The sequence below is a fragment of the Choloepus didactylus genome, chromosome 18 (genome assembly GCF_015220235.1).
Source record: "Choloepus didactylus isolate mChoDid1 chromosome 18, mChoDid1.pri, whole genome shotgun sequence".
NCBI lineage: Eukaryota > Metazoa > Chordata > Mammalia > Pilosa > Megalonychidae > Choloepus > Choloepus didactylus.
In genome coordinates, this window is record NC_051324.1 from 20,765,879 (window position 1) to 20,787,953 (window position 22,075).

The 22,075-nt window shown below is 40.7% G+C and overlaps 1 protein-coding gene across 2 annotated transcripts in view; it reads left to right on the forward strand.

Annotated features, from left to right (window-relative positions):
- SMG6 (SMG6 nonsense mediated mRNA decay factor) overlaps positions 1 to 22,075 on the forward strand; it is a 226,197-nt gene that overhangs the window by 89,726 nt on the left and 114,396 nt on the right. For both annotated transcript variants that reach the window (XM_037809231.1, XM_037809232.1), the window contains exons 11-12: positions 16,502 to 16,618; positions 18,883 to 19,051. In XM_037809231.1, the coding sequence (XP_037665159.1) occupies positions 16,502 to 16,618; positions 18,883 to 19,051 (286 nt within the window). The remainder of the gene's footprint in view (positions 1 to 16,501; positions 16,619 to 18,882; positions 19,052 to 22,075) is intronic.

Genomic DNA, 22,075 nt, shown 5'->3' on the forward strand with positions numbered 1-22,075 from the left:
ATCTTGCCTCCCCTGTATCTTTTAAAACTCTTTTAACATTTTTTGTTAAGGTAAAATTGATATACTTTAGACTGCACATATTTTAAGTGTTCAGTCTGATGAATTTTGACATGCATGCATTTGTGAAACTATGACCATTATCAAGGTAGTGAACATATCCATCACCCCCAAAAAGTTTCCTCATGTCCCTTTATAATCTGTTCCTTCTTAATATCCCCTCTCTCTATCCCCAGGCAACCCTGATCTATTTTCTGTCACTGTAGATTGGTTTGCATTTCCTAGAATTTTTTATAAATGGAATTACACAATATGTTGTCTCTTTTTGGCCTGGCATGTTTTAATAATGATTTCGACATTAATCCATGTTGTTGAGTGATTCAGTTGTTGGGTCCTTTTTGTTGCTGAGTAGTATTCCATTGTGTGGATATACTATAATTTGCTTATCATTTACTTGATGGACATTTGGTTTTTTTTTCCTGCTTGGGGCTATTATAAATAAAACTGCTATGAATATCCATGTGTAAGTCTTTGTGCAGATGTATGCCTTCATTTCTCAGAGTGGTATAGCTGGGTTGTTTGGTAAGAGTGTGTCTTAACTTTTTTTTTTTTTTAATGATATATCAGTTTTTATTAGTTATTCCAGTTTTCCAGGCCAGTACACTGATACATACAGCTGCATCATGTAAATGTATTTAGATAAATTAGTTTCTGTGAAAACCAGTTAGGAAATACAGCACATCTGCAAAATTCTCAGATCAATTGTCATTAGCCAACATTTGCAAATGATATTTTAGAGGACTATAGTCTTTAAGCTCCTTCATACAAGACAAGTTATTGCACATTGTGACACAGAGAACATAGTAAGTCCAAAATTTAACAAGGAGATTGCTGTTTGTTTCACTTTTGATAATAGGCTCATGTTTTTCCTCAATAAAACTGATGAGAATAGGAAGAAAATTCAGATGTTTGGCTTTTCTCTGGCTGACAGGGTTTAAGTAACACCAACATGCTATACTCTGTTAACTTTTTAAGAAACTACCAACTGTTTTCCAAAGCTTTTCTACCATTTTGCATTCTCAAAGCAGTGTATGAGTGTCCCAAGTTCTCCGCATCTTCATCAACATTTGTTACTCTTTGCCTGTCTTTTTGATTATAGCCATTCTAGTGAGCGTGAAGTGGTCTTGTAGTTTTGATTTGTATTTCCCTGATTTTTCATGTACTATGTCATCTGTATGTTTTCTTTGTCCATTTTTTGTTTATCTCCTTAAGTTGCAAGAGTTCTTTATATATTCTACATACATGAATATATACATTCAGATATATTTTCTCCCCATCTGTAGTTTGTCTTCTCATTTTCATAAGCATCTTTTAAGAGCAAACTTTTTTTTTATTTTGGTGGTTTCCCCTTTTTTTTTTTTTTTTTTTTTTAGCAATAAGAAAAAATGTTAAAAAGAAAAATAACATGTCGTACAATACAATATATATTTAAAAAAACAAATGGCAGAACTCATGGGAATGAAGGCCACAATGGAGGAGATGAAAAACACAATGGAGGGACACAACAGTAGATTTGAACAGGCAGAAGAAAGGATCAGTGAACTGGAAGACAGGTCATTCGAATTCATACACACAAAAGAACAGCTGGTGAAAAAAATGGAAAAATATGAGGAGGGTCTTAGGGAGCTGAGTGACAACATGAAACGCACAAATATACGTGTTATGGGTATCCCAGAAGGAGAAGAGAAGGGAAAAGGGGCAGAAAGAGTAATAGAAGATATATTCATTGAAAATTTCCCAACTCTTATAAAAGACAGAAAATTAGAGATTCAAGAAGTACAGCGTACCCCAAATAGAATAGATCCCAATAGACCTACTCCAAGACACTTACTGGTCAGATTGTCCAATGTCAAAGACAAAGAGAGGATTCTGAAAGCAGCAAGAGAAAAGCAATCCATCACATACAAGGGAAAGTCAATAAGACTATGTACAGATTTCTCTGCAGAAACCATGGAGGCAAGAAGACAGTGGCATGATATATTTAAGATACTGAAAGAGAAAAACTGCCAACCAAGAATTCTATATCCAGCAAAACTTTCCTTCAAAAATGAGGGAGAGATTAAAACATTTTCAGACAAACAGACACTGAGAGAGTTTGTGAATAAGAGACCAGCACTACAAGAAATACTAAAGGGAGTGCTACAGGCTGATAGGAAAAGACAGGAGAGAGAGAGTTGGAGAAGAGTGCAGAAATGAAGATTATCAGGAAAGGTAAAAGGACAGGAAAAAATAAGATATGACATATAAATTCCAAAAAACAAAATGGTAGTAGAAAGTACTGCCCTTACAGTAATAACACTAAATGTAAATGGATTAAACTCCCCAATAAAAAGACACAGACTGGCAGAATGGATTAAAAAACAGGACCCATCTATATGCTGTCTACAAGAAACTCACTTTAGACACAAGGACAAACATAGACTGAAAGTGAAAGGTTGGAAAAAGATATTTCATGCAAACAACAACCAGAAAAAAGCGGGAGTAGCTATATTAATATCAGACAAGTTAGACTTCAAAAGTGAAACAATTAAAAGAGACAAAGAAGGACACTATATATTAATAAAAGGGTCAATTCATCAAGAAAACATAACAGTCATAAATATTTATGCACCAAACCAGAATGCCCCAAAATTCATGAGGCAAACACTGCAATCACTGAAAGGAGAAATAGATACCTCTACAATAATAGTTGGAGACTTCAATACACCACTCTCATCAATGGATAGAACATCTAGACAGAGGATCACTAAAGAAACAGAGATGTTGAATTGTATGATAAATGAACTAGACTTGACAGACATTTATAGAACACTACATCCAACAACAGCAGGATTCACTTTTTTCTCAAGTGCTCATGGAACATTCTCTAGGATAGACCACATGTTGGGTCACAAAGCAAGTCTCAACAAATTTAAAAATATTGATATTATACAAAACACTTTCTCAGACCACAATGGAATGAAGTTGGAAATAAATAAAAGGCAGAAGGTCATAAAATTCACAAACATATGGAGGCTAAACAACACCCTCTTAGAAAACCAGTGGGTAAAGGAAGAAATTACAAGAGAAATTAGTAAATACCTCGAGGCAAATGACAATGAAAACACAACTTATCAAAACTTATGGGATGCAGCAAAGGCAGTGCTGAGAGGGAAATTTATTGCCCTAAATGCCTATATTAAAAGAGAAGAGAGAGCAAAAATTGAAGAGTTAACTGCTCACCTGGAGGAATTAGAGAAAGAACAGCAAACTAACCCCAAAGCAAGCAGAAGGGAAGAAATAACAAAGATTAGAGCAGAAATAAATGCAATTGAGAACAGGAAAACAATAGAGAGAATCAACAAAACCAGAAGTTGGTTCTTTGAGAAAATCAATAAAATCGACGGACCACTGGCTAGGCTAACAAAAAAAAAGAGAGAGCAGATGCAAATAAATGCAATCAGAAATGGTAAAGGAAATATAACTACCGACCCTGCAGAAATTAAGGAGATAATGAGAAGATACTATGAGCAACTATATGCTAATAAACTAGACAACTTAGATGAAATGGACAACTTCCTAGAAAAGCATAAACAACCGACATTAACTGAAGAAGAAATAGATGACCTCAACAAACCAATCACAAGTAAAGAGATTGAGTCAGTCATCAAAAAGCTCCCAAAAAGGAAAAGCCCAGGACCAGATGGTTTCACATGTGAATTCTACCAAGCATTCAAGAACGAATTAGTACCAATCCTGCTCAATCTCTTCAAAAAAATTGAAGAAGAGGGAAAGCTACCTAACTCTTTCTATGAAGCCAACATCACCCTAATACCAAAACCAGGCAAAGATACTACAAAAAAAGAAAATTATAGACCAATTTCTTTAATGAATATAGATGCAAAAATCCTCAACAAAATACTCGCAAATCGAATCCAGCAGCACATTAAAAGAATTATACACCACGACCAGGTGGGATTTATTCCAGGTATGCAAGGCTGGTTCAACACAAGAAAATCAATTAATGTAATACACCACATCAATAAATCAAAGCAGAAGAACCACATGATCATCTCGATTGATGCAGAAAAGGCATTTGACAAAATTCAACATCCTTTCCTGATGAAAACACTTCAAAGGATAGGAATAGAAGGGAACTTTTTCAACATGATAAAGGCAATATATGAAAAACCCACAGCTAACATCACACTCAATGGGGAGAGACTGAAAGCTTTTCCTCTAAGAACAGGAACAAGACAGGGATGCCCACTATCACCATTGCTATTCAACATTGTGCTGGAAGTTCTAGCTAGAGCAATTAGGCAAGAAAAAGAAATAAAAGGCATCCAAATTGGAGAGGAAGAAGTAAAACTTTCACTATTTGCAGATGACATGATTCTATATGTAGGAAATCCGGAAAAATCTACAGCAAAGCTACTACAACTAGTTAATGAATACAGCAAAGTAGCAGGCTACAAGATCAACACGCAAAAATCTGTAGTGTTCCTATACACAAGTAATGTGCAACAAGAGGAGGAAATCAAGAAAAAAATCCCATTTACAATAGCAACCAAAAGAATCAAGTATTTAGGAATAAACTTAACCAAGGACACAAAAGACCTTTACATTGAAAACTATAAGAAACTGCTAAAAGAAATTGAACAAGACCTGAAAAAATGGAAGAACATACCATGTTCATGGATTGGAAGACTAAATATAGTTAAGATGGCAATTTTACCTAAACTGATTTACAGATTCAATGCAATACCAATTCAAATCCCAACAACTTACTTTACAGAAATAGAAAAACCAATAACTAAATTTATTTGGAAGGGTAAGGTGCCCCGAATAGCCAAAAATGTCTTGAGAAAGAGGAATGAAGTCGGAGGTCTCACACTACCTGACTTTGAAGCATATTACAAAGCTACAGTGCTCAAAACAGCATGGTACTGGCATAAGGACAGATATACTGATCAATGGAATCGAATTGAGTGTTCAGAAGTAGACCCTCACATCTATGGACAACTGATCTTTGATAAGGCAGTGAAGCCAAAGCAACTGGGAAAGAGCAGCCTGTTCAATAAATGGTGTTTGGAGAACTGGATATCCATTTCCAAAAGAATGAAAGAGGATGTCCATCTCACACCTTATTCCAAAATTAACTCAAAGTGGATCAAAGACCTAAACATTAGCACCAAGACCATAAAACTCTTAGAAGAAAATGTAGGGCAGTACCTTAGAGATCTTGTGAAAGGAGGTGGTTTCTTAGACCTCACACCCAAGGCACGAGCAACCAAAGAACAAATAGACAAATGGGATCTCCTCAAAATTAAACACTTTTGTACATCAAAGGACTTTGTCAGAAAAGTCAAAAGGCAACCTACACAATGGGAGATGATATTTGGAAACCACATATCAGATAAGGGTTTAATATCCCGAATATATAAAGCAATCCTGCATCTCAATAACAGAAAGACAAACAATCCAATTAAAAAATGGGCAAAAGACATGAACAGACATTTTTCTGAAGAGGAAATACAAATGGCTCAAAAGCATATGAAAAAATGCTCAACTTCACTGGCTATTAAGGAAATGCAAATCAAAACCACAATGAGATATCATCTCACACCTACCAGAATGGCCATTATCCAAAAAACAGAAAATGACAAGTGCTGGAGAGGATGTGGAGAAAGAGGCACACTTATTCATTGTTGGTGGGAATGTAGAATGGTGCAACCACTCTGGAAGACAATATGGAGGTTCCTCAGGAAGCTAAATATAGATTTGCCATATGACCCAGCTATTCCATTGCTGGGTATATACTCAGAGGAACTGAAACTTAAGACACAGACAGACATTTGTAAACCAATGTTTATTGCAGCATTATTCACAATTGCCAAGAGATGGAAACAGCCCAAATGTCCATCAAAGGACGAGTGGATAAACAAACTGTGGTATATACACATGATGGAATATTATGCAGCTGTAAGACAGAACAAAGACATGGATCATGTAATAATGTGGCTGAACCTTGAGGACATTATGTTGAGTGAAGTTAGCCAGAAACAAAAGGACAGATTCTGTATGGTCTCACTAATATGAACAGATATTAATGAACAAACTTTGGGAGTTAAAAGCTGACAAACAGGCAACCAGGAGATAGAAAGAGGGCAGAGATCCCCTTTTTTTTAATTTGGCTCTTTTTTTTTTTTTTTTAACAAATTTATTGGCAAAGGGGCAGTTTAGCAGGTTATTGCAACTGATGCTGTCAATCAAAAATTATACATCGTAATAAACATCTGATTAATGGCCCAAAGCAGTGCAACACTGAATCTGCATAAGCAGTTTCATTTATGAAGAAAACTGTGCTAAGGCTCATATTTTAAGCAGTTTCTCCCCCCATCTGCCCTAGTTTGAAGAATGCAGATACCATTGGCTTGCGATTTGTACCTTTTTTACCTTTTTTTTTCTTTTTTTTTTTCTGAGCAGCAAGAACATGTTTAAACAGCTCATTTAGCTTCTGCAATTCATTCTTCTTGCCATCTTCACTTCTCTTCACCTTCACTTTGTGCTGCTTGACATGAATTTTGGTGATTTGATGAATCATAGACTTAATGATGAAGTTCTCTTGCTTTACTCTTTATTCTTTAGACAGAAGTTCTGTCTTCAATGAACTTTCCCTTCTTTTCTCTTCTCTTCCTTTTGGTTACCCCTGGCAGTCTCCTGCACGGCCCAGGTAAGGGGCCACAGCTGGGCATCTCCAGCAACTCAGGCAGCACAAGAGGAGAACAAGAGTAGCAGCAACTGCACAGGATGATGAGCCACACTGTTAGTTGAGAAAGCTTCCCCTAAATGTTTAAGTAGCCTTTCTCTATGTATAAGAGAAAAGTTTTTGGAAACCTATGCCAGATCTTTTTTGGTTTTGCTTATTTTTGTTTGCTTGCTTATTTGAAAGTTTTTATTTGGAAATAGTTATAGATCCACAGGAACTTACCATCAGAAAAGCTCAGAGAGGTCCTGTGTACCGTCACCACCACCCTCCACTAGTATCTTGCATAACTGTAATACAATATCGGCACCATGAAATTGACATTGGTACACTACAAAGCTTATTCAGATTTTGCCAGTTCTACATATACTTATTTTAGAGTGTGTGTGTGAGTGTATAGTTCTGTGCAATTTTATCAAAGATGTAGCTTCGTCTTTCAAGATGCAGAACCGTTCTATTATTCTAAGGCACCCTTGGGCTACCCCTTTAGAACTACCCCGACTCCTTCCCACCCCCATATCCTAATCCCTGTCAAAAACTAATCTGTTTTCCATCTCTATAATTGCATTATTTCAAGAATATTATGTAAATGATATCATACAATATGTAGCCTTTTGAGATTGGCTTTTTTCACCCAGCATAATATCTTCAAGATCCATCTGAGTTGTCACGTGGGTCAGTAGTTTGTTCCTTTTCATTGTTGAGTGGTATTCCATGGTACGATGTACCACAGTTTGTTTAATCATTCACCCATAGAAGGACATTTGGGTTGTTTCCAGTTTTGCACTAATTCTAAGCTGCTATGCACTGATACTAAGCTGCACTAATACTAAGCTGCTATGAGCATTTGTGTACTTAGATTTTTCTACGAACGTAAGTTTCCGTTTCTCTGGGATAAATGTCCAAGAGTACATTTTCAGTTTTAGAAGAAACCATCAAACTATTTTCCAGTACCATTTTACATTCCAATCAGTTTCTCCTTATCCTTGCCAACATATGATGTTTTCACCAAATTTCATTTTAGCCATTCTAATATATGTATAATGATATCTCATTATGGTTTTTAATTTGCATTTCCCTAATGGCTAATGATGTTGAGCACCTTTTCATGTGCTTATTTTTCCATCTGTATATCCTCTTCAGGGAAATATCTGTTCGTGTCTTCTGCCCATTGGATTGTTTGTTTCTTATTGTTGAACTTTGAGATTTCTTTGTATATTCTAGATAATAGTTCTTTGTTGGCTATGGGGTTTGGCATATATATTATATGTGTGCGTGTGTATGGGATATATATATCCCAGTCTGTAATTTGTCTTTTCATTCTCTTAGGAACTTTTGCAGAGCAGAAGTTTTTAATTTTTATTAGATCCACTGTTCTGGTTTGCTAAAGCTGCTGAAATGCAATATACCAGAAATAGATTGGCTTTTTCGGTGGGGATTTATTAGGTTGCAAATTTACAGCTCTAAGGCCATGAAAATATTCAGATTAAGGCATCAAGAGGTAGATGCCTTCTCTGAGAAAAGGCCGGGTTTCCTCTGTCATGTGGGAAGGTGTGTGGATGGCTTTGCTGAACTTTCTCTCTCAGGTTTAGCTTCTGATTTCAGTGGCTTTCTCCAGAATGTCTGGGCTTCTGGCTCAGCTCCTATGGGTTCTTGCTTGCTTCTCCTGGAGGCAAACTCTGGATTACATATCATAGCTTCTCTCTTAGCTTCTCTGCTTGTTTATCTCAGGACATTTCTGTCTAAGGGTCTCTGAGCTCTCTTCAGAATGTCTCTGCCTTTTATCCTCTCATGGAGGATGCCAGTAAAGACAATTAAGACCCACTTTGAATGGGTGGGGTCACATCACCATGGAAACAATCTAATCAAAATGTCTCACCCACAGTAGGTCTGACCCCACAAGCTTGGATTAAAAGAACATAGTCTTTTATGGGGTACATAGCAGATTAAAATCAGCACAGCTACTTTTTCAGTTTTTCCTTTTATGGATTGTGCTTTTGGCACTAAGTCTAAAAGCTCTTCACCTAGTCCTAAGTCCTGAAGATTTTCTTTTATGTTTTTTCTAAAAATATATGATTTTATGTTTCATAACTAAGTCTTTAATCCATTTTAATTTTTATGTAAGGTGTGAAACAGGTTGCAGTTCATTTTTTTCCCTGTGGCTATCTAATTGTTTCCACAGCTTTTGTTGAAAAGGCTGACCTTCCTGTATTGAATTGCTTTTGTACCTCTTCAAATCATTTGGGCATATTTGTGTGGGTGTATTTCTGGGTTCTTTATTCAGTTCCATTGATCTCTAACACACTATCTTAATTAATGTAGCTGGCATAAACCTTAACATTGGGAAGTGAATCCTCCCACTTCATTCTTCTTTTTTAAAATTGTTTTAGTTATTCCAGAGGCTTTCCCTTTCCATATAAATTTAGAATAACTGCATTTGACCCATAGATCTATTTTGAAAGAATTGACATCTCTGCAACATTGACTCTTCCAATCCATGAACATGGTAAGTCTCCAGTTATTTAGGTATTCTTTGATTTCTTTCATCAGCATTTGTAATTTTCAGCATATAGATTCTGTACATGTTTTTTTCAGAATGAAACCCAAGTGTTTTGTTTTCTTTGGCACTATTGTAAATGGTATCATGTTTTAAATTTTGGTTCCACATATCCCTTGTCAGAACTGTGGTTGGAGTAATCTGAGCTTTTCATGTTCATAGCAAAGAAGAAAGGAGCAATTGGACTGTGGAAGATTGAATCTCAGGCATTTGAAAACCAAGGTGTGGAAACACCAGACAGACTTGGATTCAAATCCCAGCCTCTTTATCTTATTAGTTTTGTGACTTTGGGAAGTCATTTAACCCTTCTGAACTTGTTCTCTCTACTGTCAAAAAGGGAGAATAATACCTTTTGTGCAATTTTTTTGTAAAGCTTTTAAGATGATGTAGGTAAAGGCCCTGTGCCTAACACAGGTCTTGGTATATCTTAGTTATTCTTTCTGGCCACAGTGAAGTTGTGGCATTCATAGTTAGGATCCACAAATACAAGAGGCAAGTGTGCCTATGTTACGAGCAGCAAACATTTCTTTCGCACCTTCCTGGTTCTGATTTTTAAGGACACAAAGTCTTGACATATCTCCTGCCCTCAAGGGTCTCTTAATTTTGTTGGGGAACCATGTTTTATGTATAAAAATTCCAGGACGGAGTATCTCTTGTTAAGTTCCAAATGTATGGGACAGACAGTGAGTATATCCAAGAACTTTCTCTTCCTGGGTTTTGTTTGCTCTTTTCAGTGTGGTGGCTTCTGGTTGCTGTTGATGAGAGAATATATGGAGGTGGGAGGGGGTGTATACAGATTTAGGGGGAGAGAGTCATGTGGGAATATGTAATTAATTTTTATACTTTCCCCAGTAAACCCTCGACCCTTTTTATGATGTCATGAGGGATTCCTTAATTTTGCAGCTGCTTCCTGATTACGTCAGAGAGGAGCCTCTCACCCCACAACCTGGAGCTGCATTCACACAAGAATTGAAAACAAATGAAGTGCTGAATCTCTAATGGCTTCCACAGGGAGAGCCAGTTTAGACTTCCCAGGCCTCCTTATGCAAGGTCTTCCTCAAGTATTTCTGACCTCCTGAAGTGCCTTTGTTCTGGAAAGACAAGACTGGCCCATAGCCAAGTGGTTGGGAGCCTGGGGACTCCTTGATGCATCCTTCCCTCCCTCCCTCCAGGTGTTCTGCAGTCCTTTCCTGGACCTCTTTGGTAGGTGTTAGCCTTTGTGAGGTTTCAGGATCCTCTGGAAGCTGTGGAGAATGACAGTGAGAGCCTTTGACCTTTCCCTCCTCAGCCTCTCTACAAAAGATGTTACATGGCATTATGAAGTTTATGAAGTACTCTGTATATGATTTCTCTTAATTCAAATAAGTTCATGCTCTCATAGCTTCCCCACTGGTCTCCCTCTGTTACCTTTTTTAACAGCTACCTTACTCTGTCCAAATGCTTCAACTCGATTAACCTTCATAAAATATCACTACTTTGTTCAGAAACCTTGAGGCCCCACTCAACTGGTGGCCTGTTGAGTCAAGTCCATATTCCTAGTTCTGGCATTCCAGGCTCTCTACTTTGTGGATACTGTGACATGTCAGGCAAAATACAGTGCTTGCCAACTGGGAATATGCTTCTATGTTCACACTGCCAATTCCATCCTTATTCATCATTTGCAGCCCAGCTCAAAAGTTGTTTCCTCCTCAAAACTGTCTCTGATGTACAGTAGCTGGAAATGGTTTCCTTTTCGTCTGGTGACAAAAAGCTTCTTACTTTCATCTTCCTTATACATGTAATACATTGTCTCAAATTATAGTCATCTGGTTATGTATGTGTGTATGCTTCCTGTTTTCCTCATTAGATTATCATCTTCTCATGGACAGGATCCTATTTTCCTTTATATCTTCTACAATTGGGCACAAAAATAAGTTTTTGTAATGAATGGGAGAGGCCACTTTGTTAGAAGAGCCCTAGAAGAAGTCAGAGTTCTACAATCCTGAAAAATCCAAAGGGAGTAGCAGGCATGGCAGTTGAGGCTCTTAGGGAGGAAACATTACTTTCCATGTTCTTTGCTGTATGCTTTTCAGAAAGATGACATGGCTTGCCTTACACCCAGTCAACCTAATTGTGTTCTGCCATTGTGTATGAATAATTTGCTCCGGTGCCTGATTCTTCTGACTCATTCATTCTGCTCTTTGGGGAATAATGTGATGCCCTGTGGACATGGACTTCTCTGCTTTTAACATGAGATTTTGTTCTTGTCTGGTTCCTGGGCAGTGACTGCCTCTTCCATCTCTTCTTCAGCCAGCAGCTGCCACAGGGAACTCTGTGGCTCAAGCAAGAGCAGTCAAAAGATGCTCTCACTGCCCACTTCCTGTAGACAAGATTTTGATGGGTTGCTCAGGAACTGTGCCAGCCCTCTGTCTGACTGGTGACTGACTCATGAGAAAAGCAGCCTTATGTCTGAAAGATAAGAGTCAACAAATCGTCTCCAGGTGGTGTTAGTTTGGAGGTGACTGACCATTCATTTCCTCTCTTTGGGAGGAGTTTTGGGGAGGGAATCAGTGAATAAGTGGTCTTGCCTGCATTTTTCTCCAGCTGTTAATGTTGCTGCCAAGCAAATAGTTGGTTCTCTCGGCTAGAATGGCTAGTGGACCTGAATGCCCTCTGAATCCCTTGTGCTGCTATCGGAGTATCAGGCATATGTGTCCTCCATCCTGTGTCTTCCCTTCATTTTCATTGTCTCATCCTGTTGCCAGGAGGCCAGCTGCATGCACCAGTAGAACTCTGCTTGTTCCATTGCTGCTGGAGTTTTCTGCAACCAGCCAAACCGTATCTCTACTGATGCTGATTTCCTCCAGATCTCTCCCTGACAGAAACTCAGTACCCTGTCCCAAGAGTTGATCAGAAACAATGGTTCTGAACCATTGTTTCTCTGTTAGGTTTAGAGGGTCCAGGCAGGTGGGCCTGCCTCCCTTCCCCTCCTCTTCCCTCTCCACCCCTCCTGCCTCACTCCCATTTCCTGCAGGAGGATGCTTTGCCATCCTGGAGCTGTCAGGCACAGCTTTGCTTTGGCAGCACTGTCGTGCACACACACTGGTGGGAGAAGGGACATGTTTATCACTTTTCCTGGAGATTATCTGTTTAAGCACTTCTCTGACAGTTACAATAACAAGGGCAGTGTGTTGTGTTTCCCAGCAGAAGGACACTTGCTGTTGAAAGATGTATAGCACTAATTAGAAATACATAACATCCGGCCACATGGCAGCCTTCTCCCGGCCACTCCATTTCCTGATTTCATACAACTTTGACGACAGTTGGTTTATGTTTTCCATGAATATGTTCTCAGAAAAATGAGAAAGTCTCCCTGCTGCATAGGGGCAAGAAGAATATTTATGCCTGAGCAGGTATCTGGCCACAGGAATACTGGGGGCTGTGGTCACCTGCCCACCTGAGAACATCTGGGAAGGGGCACAACAAGTTCAGACCGCAGGTGACTTTCTTGGTAAGAAATATTTCTGTCTGACTTTCTTAGCCAAAACCATCCCCCAAACCCTTGAGCAACCCTGCTTTTGGAAAGAAGGGGAAAGGCTGTTTCACAATGTTAATGAGTTCCTCAGCTCTTGTCAGGCTCTTGCTACCTGACACAAAGCCAGAGGAACCAAGGCAAATACCAAGGCAAACAATGCCTTTTCCTTCCACCCCTCAGCCCCCCTCCACATCACTTGTTGGCCTGGCCCAGCCCAGGTCTGGGGATATACATGGTTATTCGTCAGACTAGGGCCCATTTCCTAGGTCTACCCCAAAATGGGTGGACTCTGGGAATCTAGATGGTGTTTTCCTGCTTGTATAAGTGTGAGTATTTCTCAAGGAGTGACATCTTATGGCTCTTAGCCCACAGCAGCGTAGGGAGGCAAAGAGCATCCCCTAAAGATACCAGAGCACGTTAACCAACATTTTTCATTTGAGGCCCTGGGTCATGTTGCAAGGACCATGCTTTATTTGTACATGTCCACAGTACCCAGCACATTGTAGATCCTCAGAATGTGTTGGTTGAATGGAATGGCTTGTGCCATTGAGACATGGAGAAGGGCAGTCCTTCCAGAAAGTACTATGCATAACATAACATGGCTAATCAGAAGGCTAACTGAACCCCCTTAGATGGCTTGTGATATCCCCACCTGCTTGATCAGAGCAGAGCTTACAGGTATGTCCTCATCTGTCAGAATAGACAACCCAAGCAGGTAGCACTTTCAGGCCCTTCCTGGGATGGGGGCATGAGGGTATTTGGTGTCTGCTGCCCGCCCTACAGTATTTGGAAAGGCAGAGGCCTTGATCATGATGACATAACCATGACCAAGAGAGGAGCAGTCATTAAGCTGCCTTTCAGCGGCTGCTCTGAGAGATAGTTGAACCCTCCCAGATCTACAGTAAAGAAGAAGCTTCAGTTGTTGCCACCATGTCTGGTCTCCCTTATTGGAAGAGGCTTAGAAAAGGAGCCAACTTAGGCTTTCCCAGAGGCTGCTGCTCTAAGAGGCCACAGGTACCATTATTCTTAAGAGTTCTTTCTTCCTCTTGAGCCCTAGCCCCCACCTTGGACTCTGAGAAACAGTCTAGCCTGAGGTTGCCATTTGTCATAAAATAGAAATGGACTTGGTAAAAGTAATTCCTCTCTGCCCCATCTTATCCTTAATCCAGTCTAATGAGAGTGTCTTATTAGAGTTGTAGCCTTGGGCTTCTCTAAAATCTTCTCTTGAAGTTAAGACTCCCCTCTCCATCCCTCCTAACCTTCTTTGTGCAGATAACTGATGCCTAAGATGCTCAGTTGATGGGGCACTGGTGTTCACGCAGCGTGTTAACCTACCAGGAGGTAGCCTCCACTAGTCCTATCCTATTTTCCTGCCTGGATTTATTCCCCCACTCCAGACTTTGTTGCTAGTTAGAGGCAGGCTGCTGGCAGTATTTGGCAGGGGCCTGAGCTGGGGCTGTACTGGCATTACTGCTGCCTATAGGAAGGGGTTGAGGGGAGAAATTGGCAGCTTGTTCTGGGATGAATTATACATCTTCCCCTTCCTGCTTTCCATCTGCCCTCCTCTTGGTTCTCGGATGCTTGTTTTCTCTCGCTAACAGAGATTTAGGACTTTACTAGGAAAAGTATGAGAGTAGTGATCTATTCTAATCACATGGATTGTTATCACCTCCTTACTGCCTGCCACAGTTGAGTTGGAATACTAGAGGGTGACATTTGGGACCAGAGGGCTTCTGAAAGGATGGTGGGAAAGCCATAATAAAATAATTGTTACACTGGTGCTATTCATATGTTGGGACCTTCTGAGCAGCAGCCTGCTCCTTCTCACTCCCAGGGCTTTCGAAAGTGGTTTGGGACTGGCTTTTTGTACTCCAATCATATATGCTTCTATGGCAAAGACTGTTAGGAATTACTGTGGTTGTGTAGCATCTCCTGGAGTAATGACTTCAATTAGGTCCCATTGACAAGACCAGTGAGCTGATGAGAGAGGGTTCCCCCTTGGCTTTTTTGTTGTTGTTGTTGTTTTGTGTTTTTTTTGTTTTTTTTGTTTTTTTTGTTTTTATCATCATTTTATTGAGATATATTCACATACCACGCAGTCATACAAAACAAATTGTACTTTCGATTGTTTACAGTACCATTACATAGTTGTACATTCATCACCTAAATCAATCCCTGACATCTTCATTAGCACACACACAAAAATAACAAAAATAATAATTAGAGTGAAAAAGAGCAATTGAAGTAAAAAAGAACACTGGGTACCTTTGTCTGTTTGTTTCCTTCCCCTACTTTTCTACACATCCATCCATAAACTAGACAAAGTGGAGTTGGTCCTTATGGCTTCCCCCTTGGCTTTTGAGGTTAAAATGCAGGCAGGGATAAAGATCAGACATATGGCAAATTATCCTTTTAACACTTGGAGATTCCTGTATTACAGAGGGAATTAACAGATTAGCTCCTGCCAGAGCTAGTAAGCCTGGCCCCTGATTCCATCTCCTGTGGGTGTGGGGTGTCTACTCCTCTGAGCCTGCAGGTTGGACTGCTGCCTTCTGTTTGTCACCGATTCCTCTCAAGTCTAGATGAAGTGGGTATCAGGGAGGGCCAGTGTGACAAGGAGTGGTTACAGGCAGAGTTTGGGAGTGTATTGTGTAGTTCCCGCCAAAAAATAGCTCTGCCCCACCAACAAGGTGGCTCATTTCACTGACTTGCAGCCAGAAGGTTAGGCAGACTCAGAAAGAGAGAGAGAGAGGGATAGTATTGGGAGCCAGATTTGTTTTTTAGCCATAGGGGAAAGAATTTGTGAAAATGAAAGCTAACACTGATTAAGGGCTTATTATATGCTGAGCACTGTTCTGTATATTAACTCATTCAATATAAAAGATTATTTGTAAGTATCACTTGTGTTCTCTCAGGAGTAGGCATGTAACAGGAGGTAAGAATGGAACCAGAAGTTAGTGATTAAAGAAGAAGATAATTTTTTAATTTGTATTTTTCTGATATTAATTAATGATTGTGCTCCTAAGATCTATACATTAGAGAGATCAAGTCAATTAACTAGGGGTTCTTGTTTCTATAGCCCCACATTGTAAGTAGCCAACTAAAGGCAGAGACCCTGCAGCTCCAGCTCAAACTGACTACCTTGGTGTAAATTGGTCTGGGGAAGTGATGTGATGCAGAATTTACACAAGTGGTACTTAAAATAATGGTATCCAGGCATTGTGTTAAATGCTTCACATGCATTCTCTCATTTAGCCTTACAGCCACCTTTTGAGAGAGGGACTATTGCTACCCCCAATCTTAGATGAGGAAAAGAAGGCTCAGTAGCTTGGCCAAGGATACAGACCTAGTAAATGTGACATCAGGGTACTAACACTCTTACCCACCATGTCATTTTGACTCCAGCCAGTTAGAGATTAAAGGGAAATTTAGATTTTAAAATAAAAGACTTGATGAAATAGTTCCAATCAAATAAGGTGATGTCCTTTCCAGTTGAGTTTTGTTTTGTGTCACCAGTGAAAGGCAGAAGACCCACTATATGTGTGACCCCTAACTCCAAGGCTTGGTAGGGAAGAGTGGCTTTTAGCCCCCAGAGCCCTGATAGTTTAATTTGCCTCTCCCTTAGACTGCTTCTCGGAGGAGTGCCGCTCTGTGATCCAGGAGCAGGCTGCAGCCCTCGGCTTGGCCATGTTTTCTCTGCTTGTGCAGCGCTGCACCTACTTACTTAAGGAGTCTGCCAAAGGTAAGCAGATAAGGGGCCCACCTGTTGGTGAGCTTTCTAGCTACCTGGGCCCTGCCCAGACAAGCCTCAGAATGCCATTCTGGTTTTTCAGTGTCCTCTCCCTCTGCCCTCCCTTCTTCCTCTTTCCAACATGACCCTCTTCCTTTTGCCCACCTAACTGGTCCCATCTCCTTTTGCTGCCTGATTACCTCTAAGACCCTCTTTTCTCCTTGTGGAACGATTCCCTCCTCTTTTTCTCCTTTAGTAACTAGGATTTTCACTGTACCTATAAGCTGCTAGTGTTCCCTGCAACTTCAAAAAACCGGGGAACCCTTATGCCAGCTAAGTCCCAAAACCCAGAGGCAGTAGCCTCTTCAAGAACATCAACTAGATGGGTTCCCTTTGCTCATAAAGTTGACACCCCTTTTCAATATGAACCATGTTAGTGTGGTCACTGCCTAGACATCCCTGAAGATCAGGAAAGTGATTAAATTAGAGGAAGGGGTAACAACAAACAAGATGGAATTTAACAAAGGATTATTAATACTGAATCTCTAGATAATTTTCTTTTTCTTAGTTGCTAGGGTATTAGAATAGGTAGAAGGAAATAACTGAAATGGTGGAACTGTAACACATATAGCATCCTTTGAAATTTGTTCTATAACTACTTGTTAAATTGTAATTTGAAAGCTGTACCTTTTTGTATATATGTTTTATTTCACAATAAGGAAATAACTGAAACTATGGTACTATAACTCATAACAACTTTGGAAATTTCCTGTATATCTACTTGTTAAATCATACTTTGAAAGATATTACCTTTTTGTCTATATTTTATATTTCATAATAAGGAAATAACTGAAACTATGGAACTGTAACTTACAATATTCTTTGAAGTTTGCTCTTTACTTGTTAAATTGCACTTGGAAACTTATCACTTCTATGTATATATTATATATTTGACAGTAAAAAATATGATTTTAAAAAAAAACAGGGAAGTGAGTTTCCCTGTTTGTTCGTAATTGATGTTTTAAAATTTTTTCTTTCCATCTCTGTCCCTCTCTGTCTGGTACCTGATGGTTGCTATAACCGCTCTGGACCAGCCATCTTAGAAGACTAGACTAGGAACTATTTTTAGCTCTTGGGTTGAGGCAGTATCCCATATCCTTTAAGGCTGCTCTTAAAATTCCAAGCCTGATTGCAGTAGCAGTAAAAGATAGGGCTAACGGTCACACCCTGTTTTCAGCTCCTGGATCAGTATTGGTGAGTAGCGAGGGCTCTCAGTGTCTCACCACCCCTTCTCCCTCCCAGACATATCAGCTTTGTGGATTCCTCTGTCCTCTGGGACCACTTTTCTTTTGGAGGAAGGGGGTGGGGAGAGTAACTTTTTATTTCAAAACAATTTCAAATTTATAGAAGAGTTGTAAGAATAATACAGAAAACTCTTATATACACTTCACACAGATTCCCCAGTCGTTAACATTTTGCCTTACTTGCTTTACGTTCTCTCTTTCCGTACATGCATATACACACATATACTTTCACTTAACTATTTTTCTTCTGAACCATTTGGTAAGTTGCAGGCATGGTAGCCCTTTACCCTCAGATACTTGACTGTGTGTTTCTCTTACATAAAAGAATATTCTCTTACATAATGACAATATAATTATCAAAATGAAATCAACATTGATATTGTATTATCTGTAAACCTTTTTCATTTGTACCTTTATAGCTAAAAAAAGAAAAAAAAAGTTTCTTCTGGTCCAGAATCAAATCCAGGATTATGCATTACATTTAGATGTTGTGTCTCTTTAGTCTCCTTTAATCTGAAACGGTTTCTCAGTCTTTCTTTGTCCTTCATGACCTTGACATTTTTGGATAGTATAGGCCATTTATTTTGTAGATTACCCCACAATTTGGGTTTGTCTGATGTTTCCTCATGATTAGATTCAAGTTATGCAATTTTGCCAGGAACTCCAGTGCCATCTTAGTGCTATGCTGAGGGGAAGCTGAAAGGGTGGGCTGGAGGCCAGAGTAGAGAATTCAGCCAGGCCACAGGTGAAGCAGAAAAAATTATCCACAGGGCAAACCCAGTGCACTGGTTCTCTCTTTGTCCTACTTTTCAGAATCCTCTTAGGTGCTGGCACTTGTCCTTCGCTCCTGGGCCCAGCTTTCCTGTGGACTTGGTCTCCTTTCCCTAAGAGCTTGCTGCCATCCCAGCGCCCCACGCCTTACTCGGGGGCCACAGCAGACATAGGCCCAGTTCTCACCCTTTGCCTCTGCAGCTCAACTGTCCTCTCCTGAGGACGAGGATGACCAAGATGACATCAAGGTGTCTTCCTTCGTCCCAGACCTGAAGGAACTGCTCCCCAGTGTGAAAGTCTGGTCAGACTGGATGCTCGGCTACCCAGGCACCTGGAATCCTCCACCCACATCCCTGGATCTACCCTCACGGTGAGTCCACCTGCCCATTCCTTTGGCCCTGCTGGCTTCAACCACCTGTATCCCCCAGCTCCCCTTTTAGTCCTCCTCTGGGTTTTCTGCCACCCACAGTCCACTTGTGTCCCTTTGCCTCTTTGTTTTAACTTTGGTTTTTCCTTTCCTTGAACACCTCCCTTATTCCTTATCCTTTCAGGTTATTTTTGCCCATTATCAAGTCCTGTTCCTCTACTGTCCTTCAGAATCAGTCTCACTCTCCTGCTTGCTCCCCGTGTTGACCTTTGTCCTTGTTCTTGCTTTCTCATTCTCACTTCATCTTGTTCATACTCACTGTCTCTCTAGCTACTCTTGAGTGTGTCCGTGTGTGTGTGACTTTGTCTGTGTCTCTTTCTATCTTTCACTTCTTTTAGTTTTTCTCCATGTGTCTTTCAGGCTATTTCTCGTATTGTGCTATCTTATACACTCTCTTTTTGCACTAGTCTCTTGAGATTGTATGAGGGGTGGTGGTGAGTGTGTGCACATCACTCTTCCATTCACTTCATTCCCAGTCTCGTCACCATTACTCTCCACCCCCACCCCCCAATCTCCTGTCTCTTTTTGTCAGTAGTATCTGTCAGAGCATCTGTCAGTGTAGGGTATGTTGGTCCCAGGAGTATGTGTGTCTGCCTGCCCGTGTCTGTGTGGATCTCTTTGTGTGTTCATATGGCTGTTGCCAGTATCTGTGTCTGTATCTGTGTCTGGGTTATATCTCAGTGTGTGTGTGCCTATCTGGGTCTGTTTGTCTGTGTGTGTCTCTTTGTGAGTCTGTGTGTGTGTCTGTTGGTCTGTCTGTGTCTGAGTGTCTCTGAGGGTCTCTCTGTGTCTTTCTCTGGAAATCTGTCTGCTGAGTGTCTTTTGGTGTGCCTGTCCATGTCTGTATGTACACATCCATGTGTATCCATCTGTGTCCACGTGTTCTGCATCCATCTGTATCCATGTGGTGTGTCCATGCCTGTTAGTGACTGTGTCTCTGTATATCCTTGGGTGTTTGCCTGTGGGGGATCATGTGTCTCCCAGAGGGGTCTGTTTCCGTGTATGTCCCTGTGTATCTGTGTCTCCATGTCTCTGTGTCGTATCCATGTCTGATTCTGGGTGTGTATCAGTCCACGTGTGTGTTGGTCCACAGCTGTGCCCATGTGTGTGACTGTGTCCTCTGGGAGTGTGTATTCATGTAGTTCCTGAATATCTGTGTCCATGTTTGCCCATGACCATGTCTGTGTGTATTAGTCTGTGATTGTGTCTCTGTGTATCAGTCTGGATCTGTCTGTTGGAGGCATGGGGAGTGAGTTTTCTCTGTGTTTGGTCTGTGCCTTCCTGCCTCTACCTGTCTCAACGTGTCTCTGCCTGCCTGCTTCTGTCTATCTCTTTGCCCACCTCTGTTTCTCTGTCTCTGCTGTGGGGGGTGGGAGCCGGAGTCTGTATCAGGGGCAGCCAGCTATAGCACATGTTTTTGTACAGACCACAAGCTAAGAGTGGTTTTTACATTTTCACATGGTTAAAAAAAATCGAAAGAAAAATATTTTGTGACTCATGAAAATTATATGAAATTCAAATGTGTCCATAAAGTTTTATTGGAACACAGCCGTGCTCGTTTGTTTACATATTATCTGTGGTGGCTTTCACACTACAACAGCAGAGTTGAATGGTTACAACAGAGACCAAAAGCCTAAAGTATTTTCTGTCCAGCCATATATACAATTTTCCAACTCCTGGTCTATATGCCTATTCCCATGTGTCCCATTCTTATCTGTGTTAGTGTCACTGTCTGTTTACACAATAGTCTCTTAACATACATGCATATAGGCTTCTGTTTCTGTTTATCTTTACTAACTGTCAATCCCTCTTCCTCCTTCTCTCTCCCCAGTCTTTGCCTCTCTTTTTCTCTCTTCCACTCTCTCCCCTGCATTGTGGTCTCTGACAAGTGCACTCCGAGCTCCTTCAGGTTCTGTGTTATATGTGTATGTATGTGTTTCAGAACAAGCCTCCACACCCAGTATCTGAATATTCTTCTCCAGTGCTCTTCTCTGGGAGGGGGAATAACGGAGGACAGAGTATGGAGGACTTGACTGCTGCTGATGACACTTCTGGGGAGTGGGGAGGGGTGCTTCTCTGGGTTGGGGGCCAGTCATGTGAGTCTCCTGAACTCATGGGTGACCCACAGAGGAAAAGCTGCAGCAGAGATTTCTGGCCAGCAATTATTGATCTTTCTGTGTGGGCTGTATAGTCTGAATCTTCCTCCTCTTTCCTTCTTTAAATTTCTTCCTTGTGCCTTTCCCCAAGAAATGATACATAACTTTCTTCCCCAATCCTGGACTGTTAAGCCCACCATCCCCATGCCATCCTCAGCTCCAACTCTGTGACCATGTGGATGATGCTCACAGCATTGACCATTTCTTTGCCTCCTTCCTGTGGGCCCTTCTAGGCTTCCAAAATTGTACTCCAGGCCAAAGCACTGTGAGCCAGGGTTGAGCCCTGAGTTGGACAGCTGGGGCCACAACAAAGGAACTGACAACTCTGCTGGCTGGGGAGCAGCTATTCCCAAAAGGGTTAGCATATATATTTCAGACTTTTCAGGCCATTAATCTATAATGCATACTAGGCAATTTGCAATTTTGGAAAGAAAATGTCAAGGAAGCCCTCAGTTCTCCAAGTATCTGAAGCCACAACTTCTGAGCATGCTCAGGGGTCACTGAGTGTTTTTCTCTTCCTCTCAGGGTTTGAAGGGACAGACTATGTCCCTGGATCTTAGGCCTTCTCTTGTCACCTCACCACACCACCACAGATCCCTTAGACATGGTCTGCACAGCCTCTGTTCACCAGCATCTTGGGCCAGCAGGTCTGTTGTCTTATGCAGCCTCCCTCTCTTCGTCCTTCCTCCCTCTGTTGCTCCCTTTGGCTTTTGTTTGGCTGAGGAAATGGAAAACTCACACAGGAAGTGCTGGGCCTCATTTGCTTGAGGTGCTGAGCCTTTTCATTTTGAATGCAGCAGCAAGTGGCCTG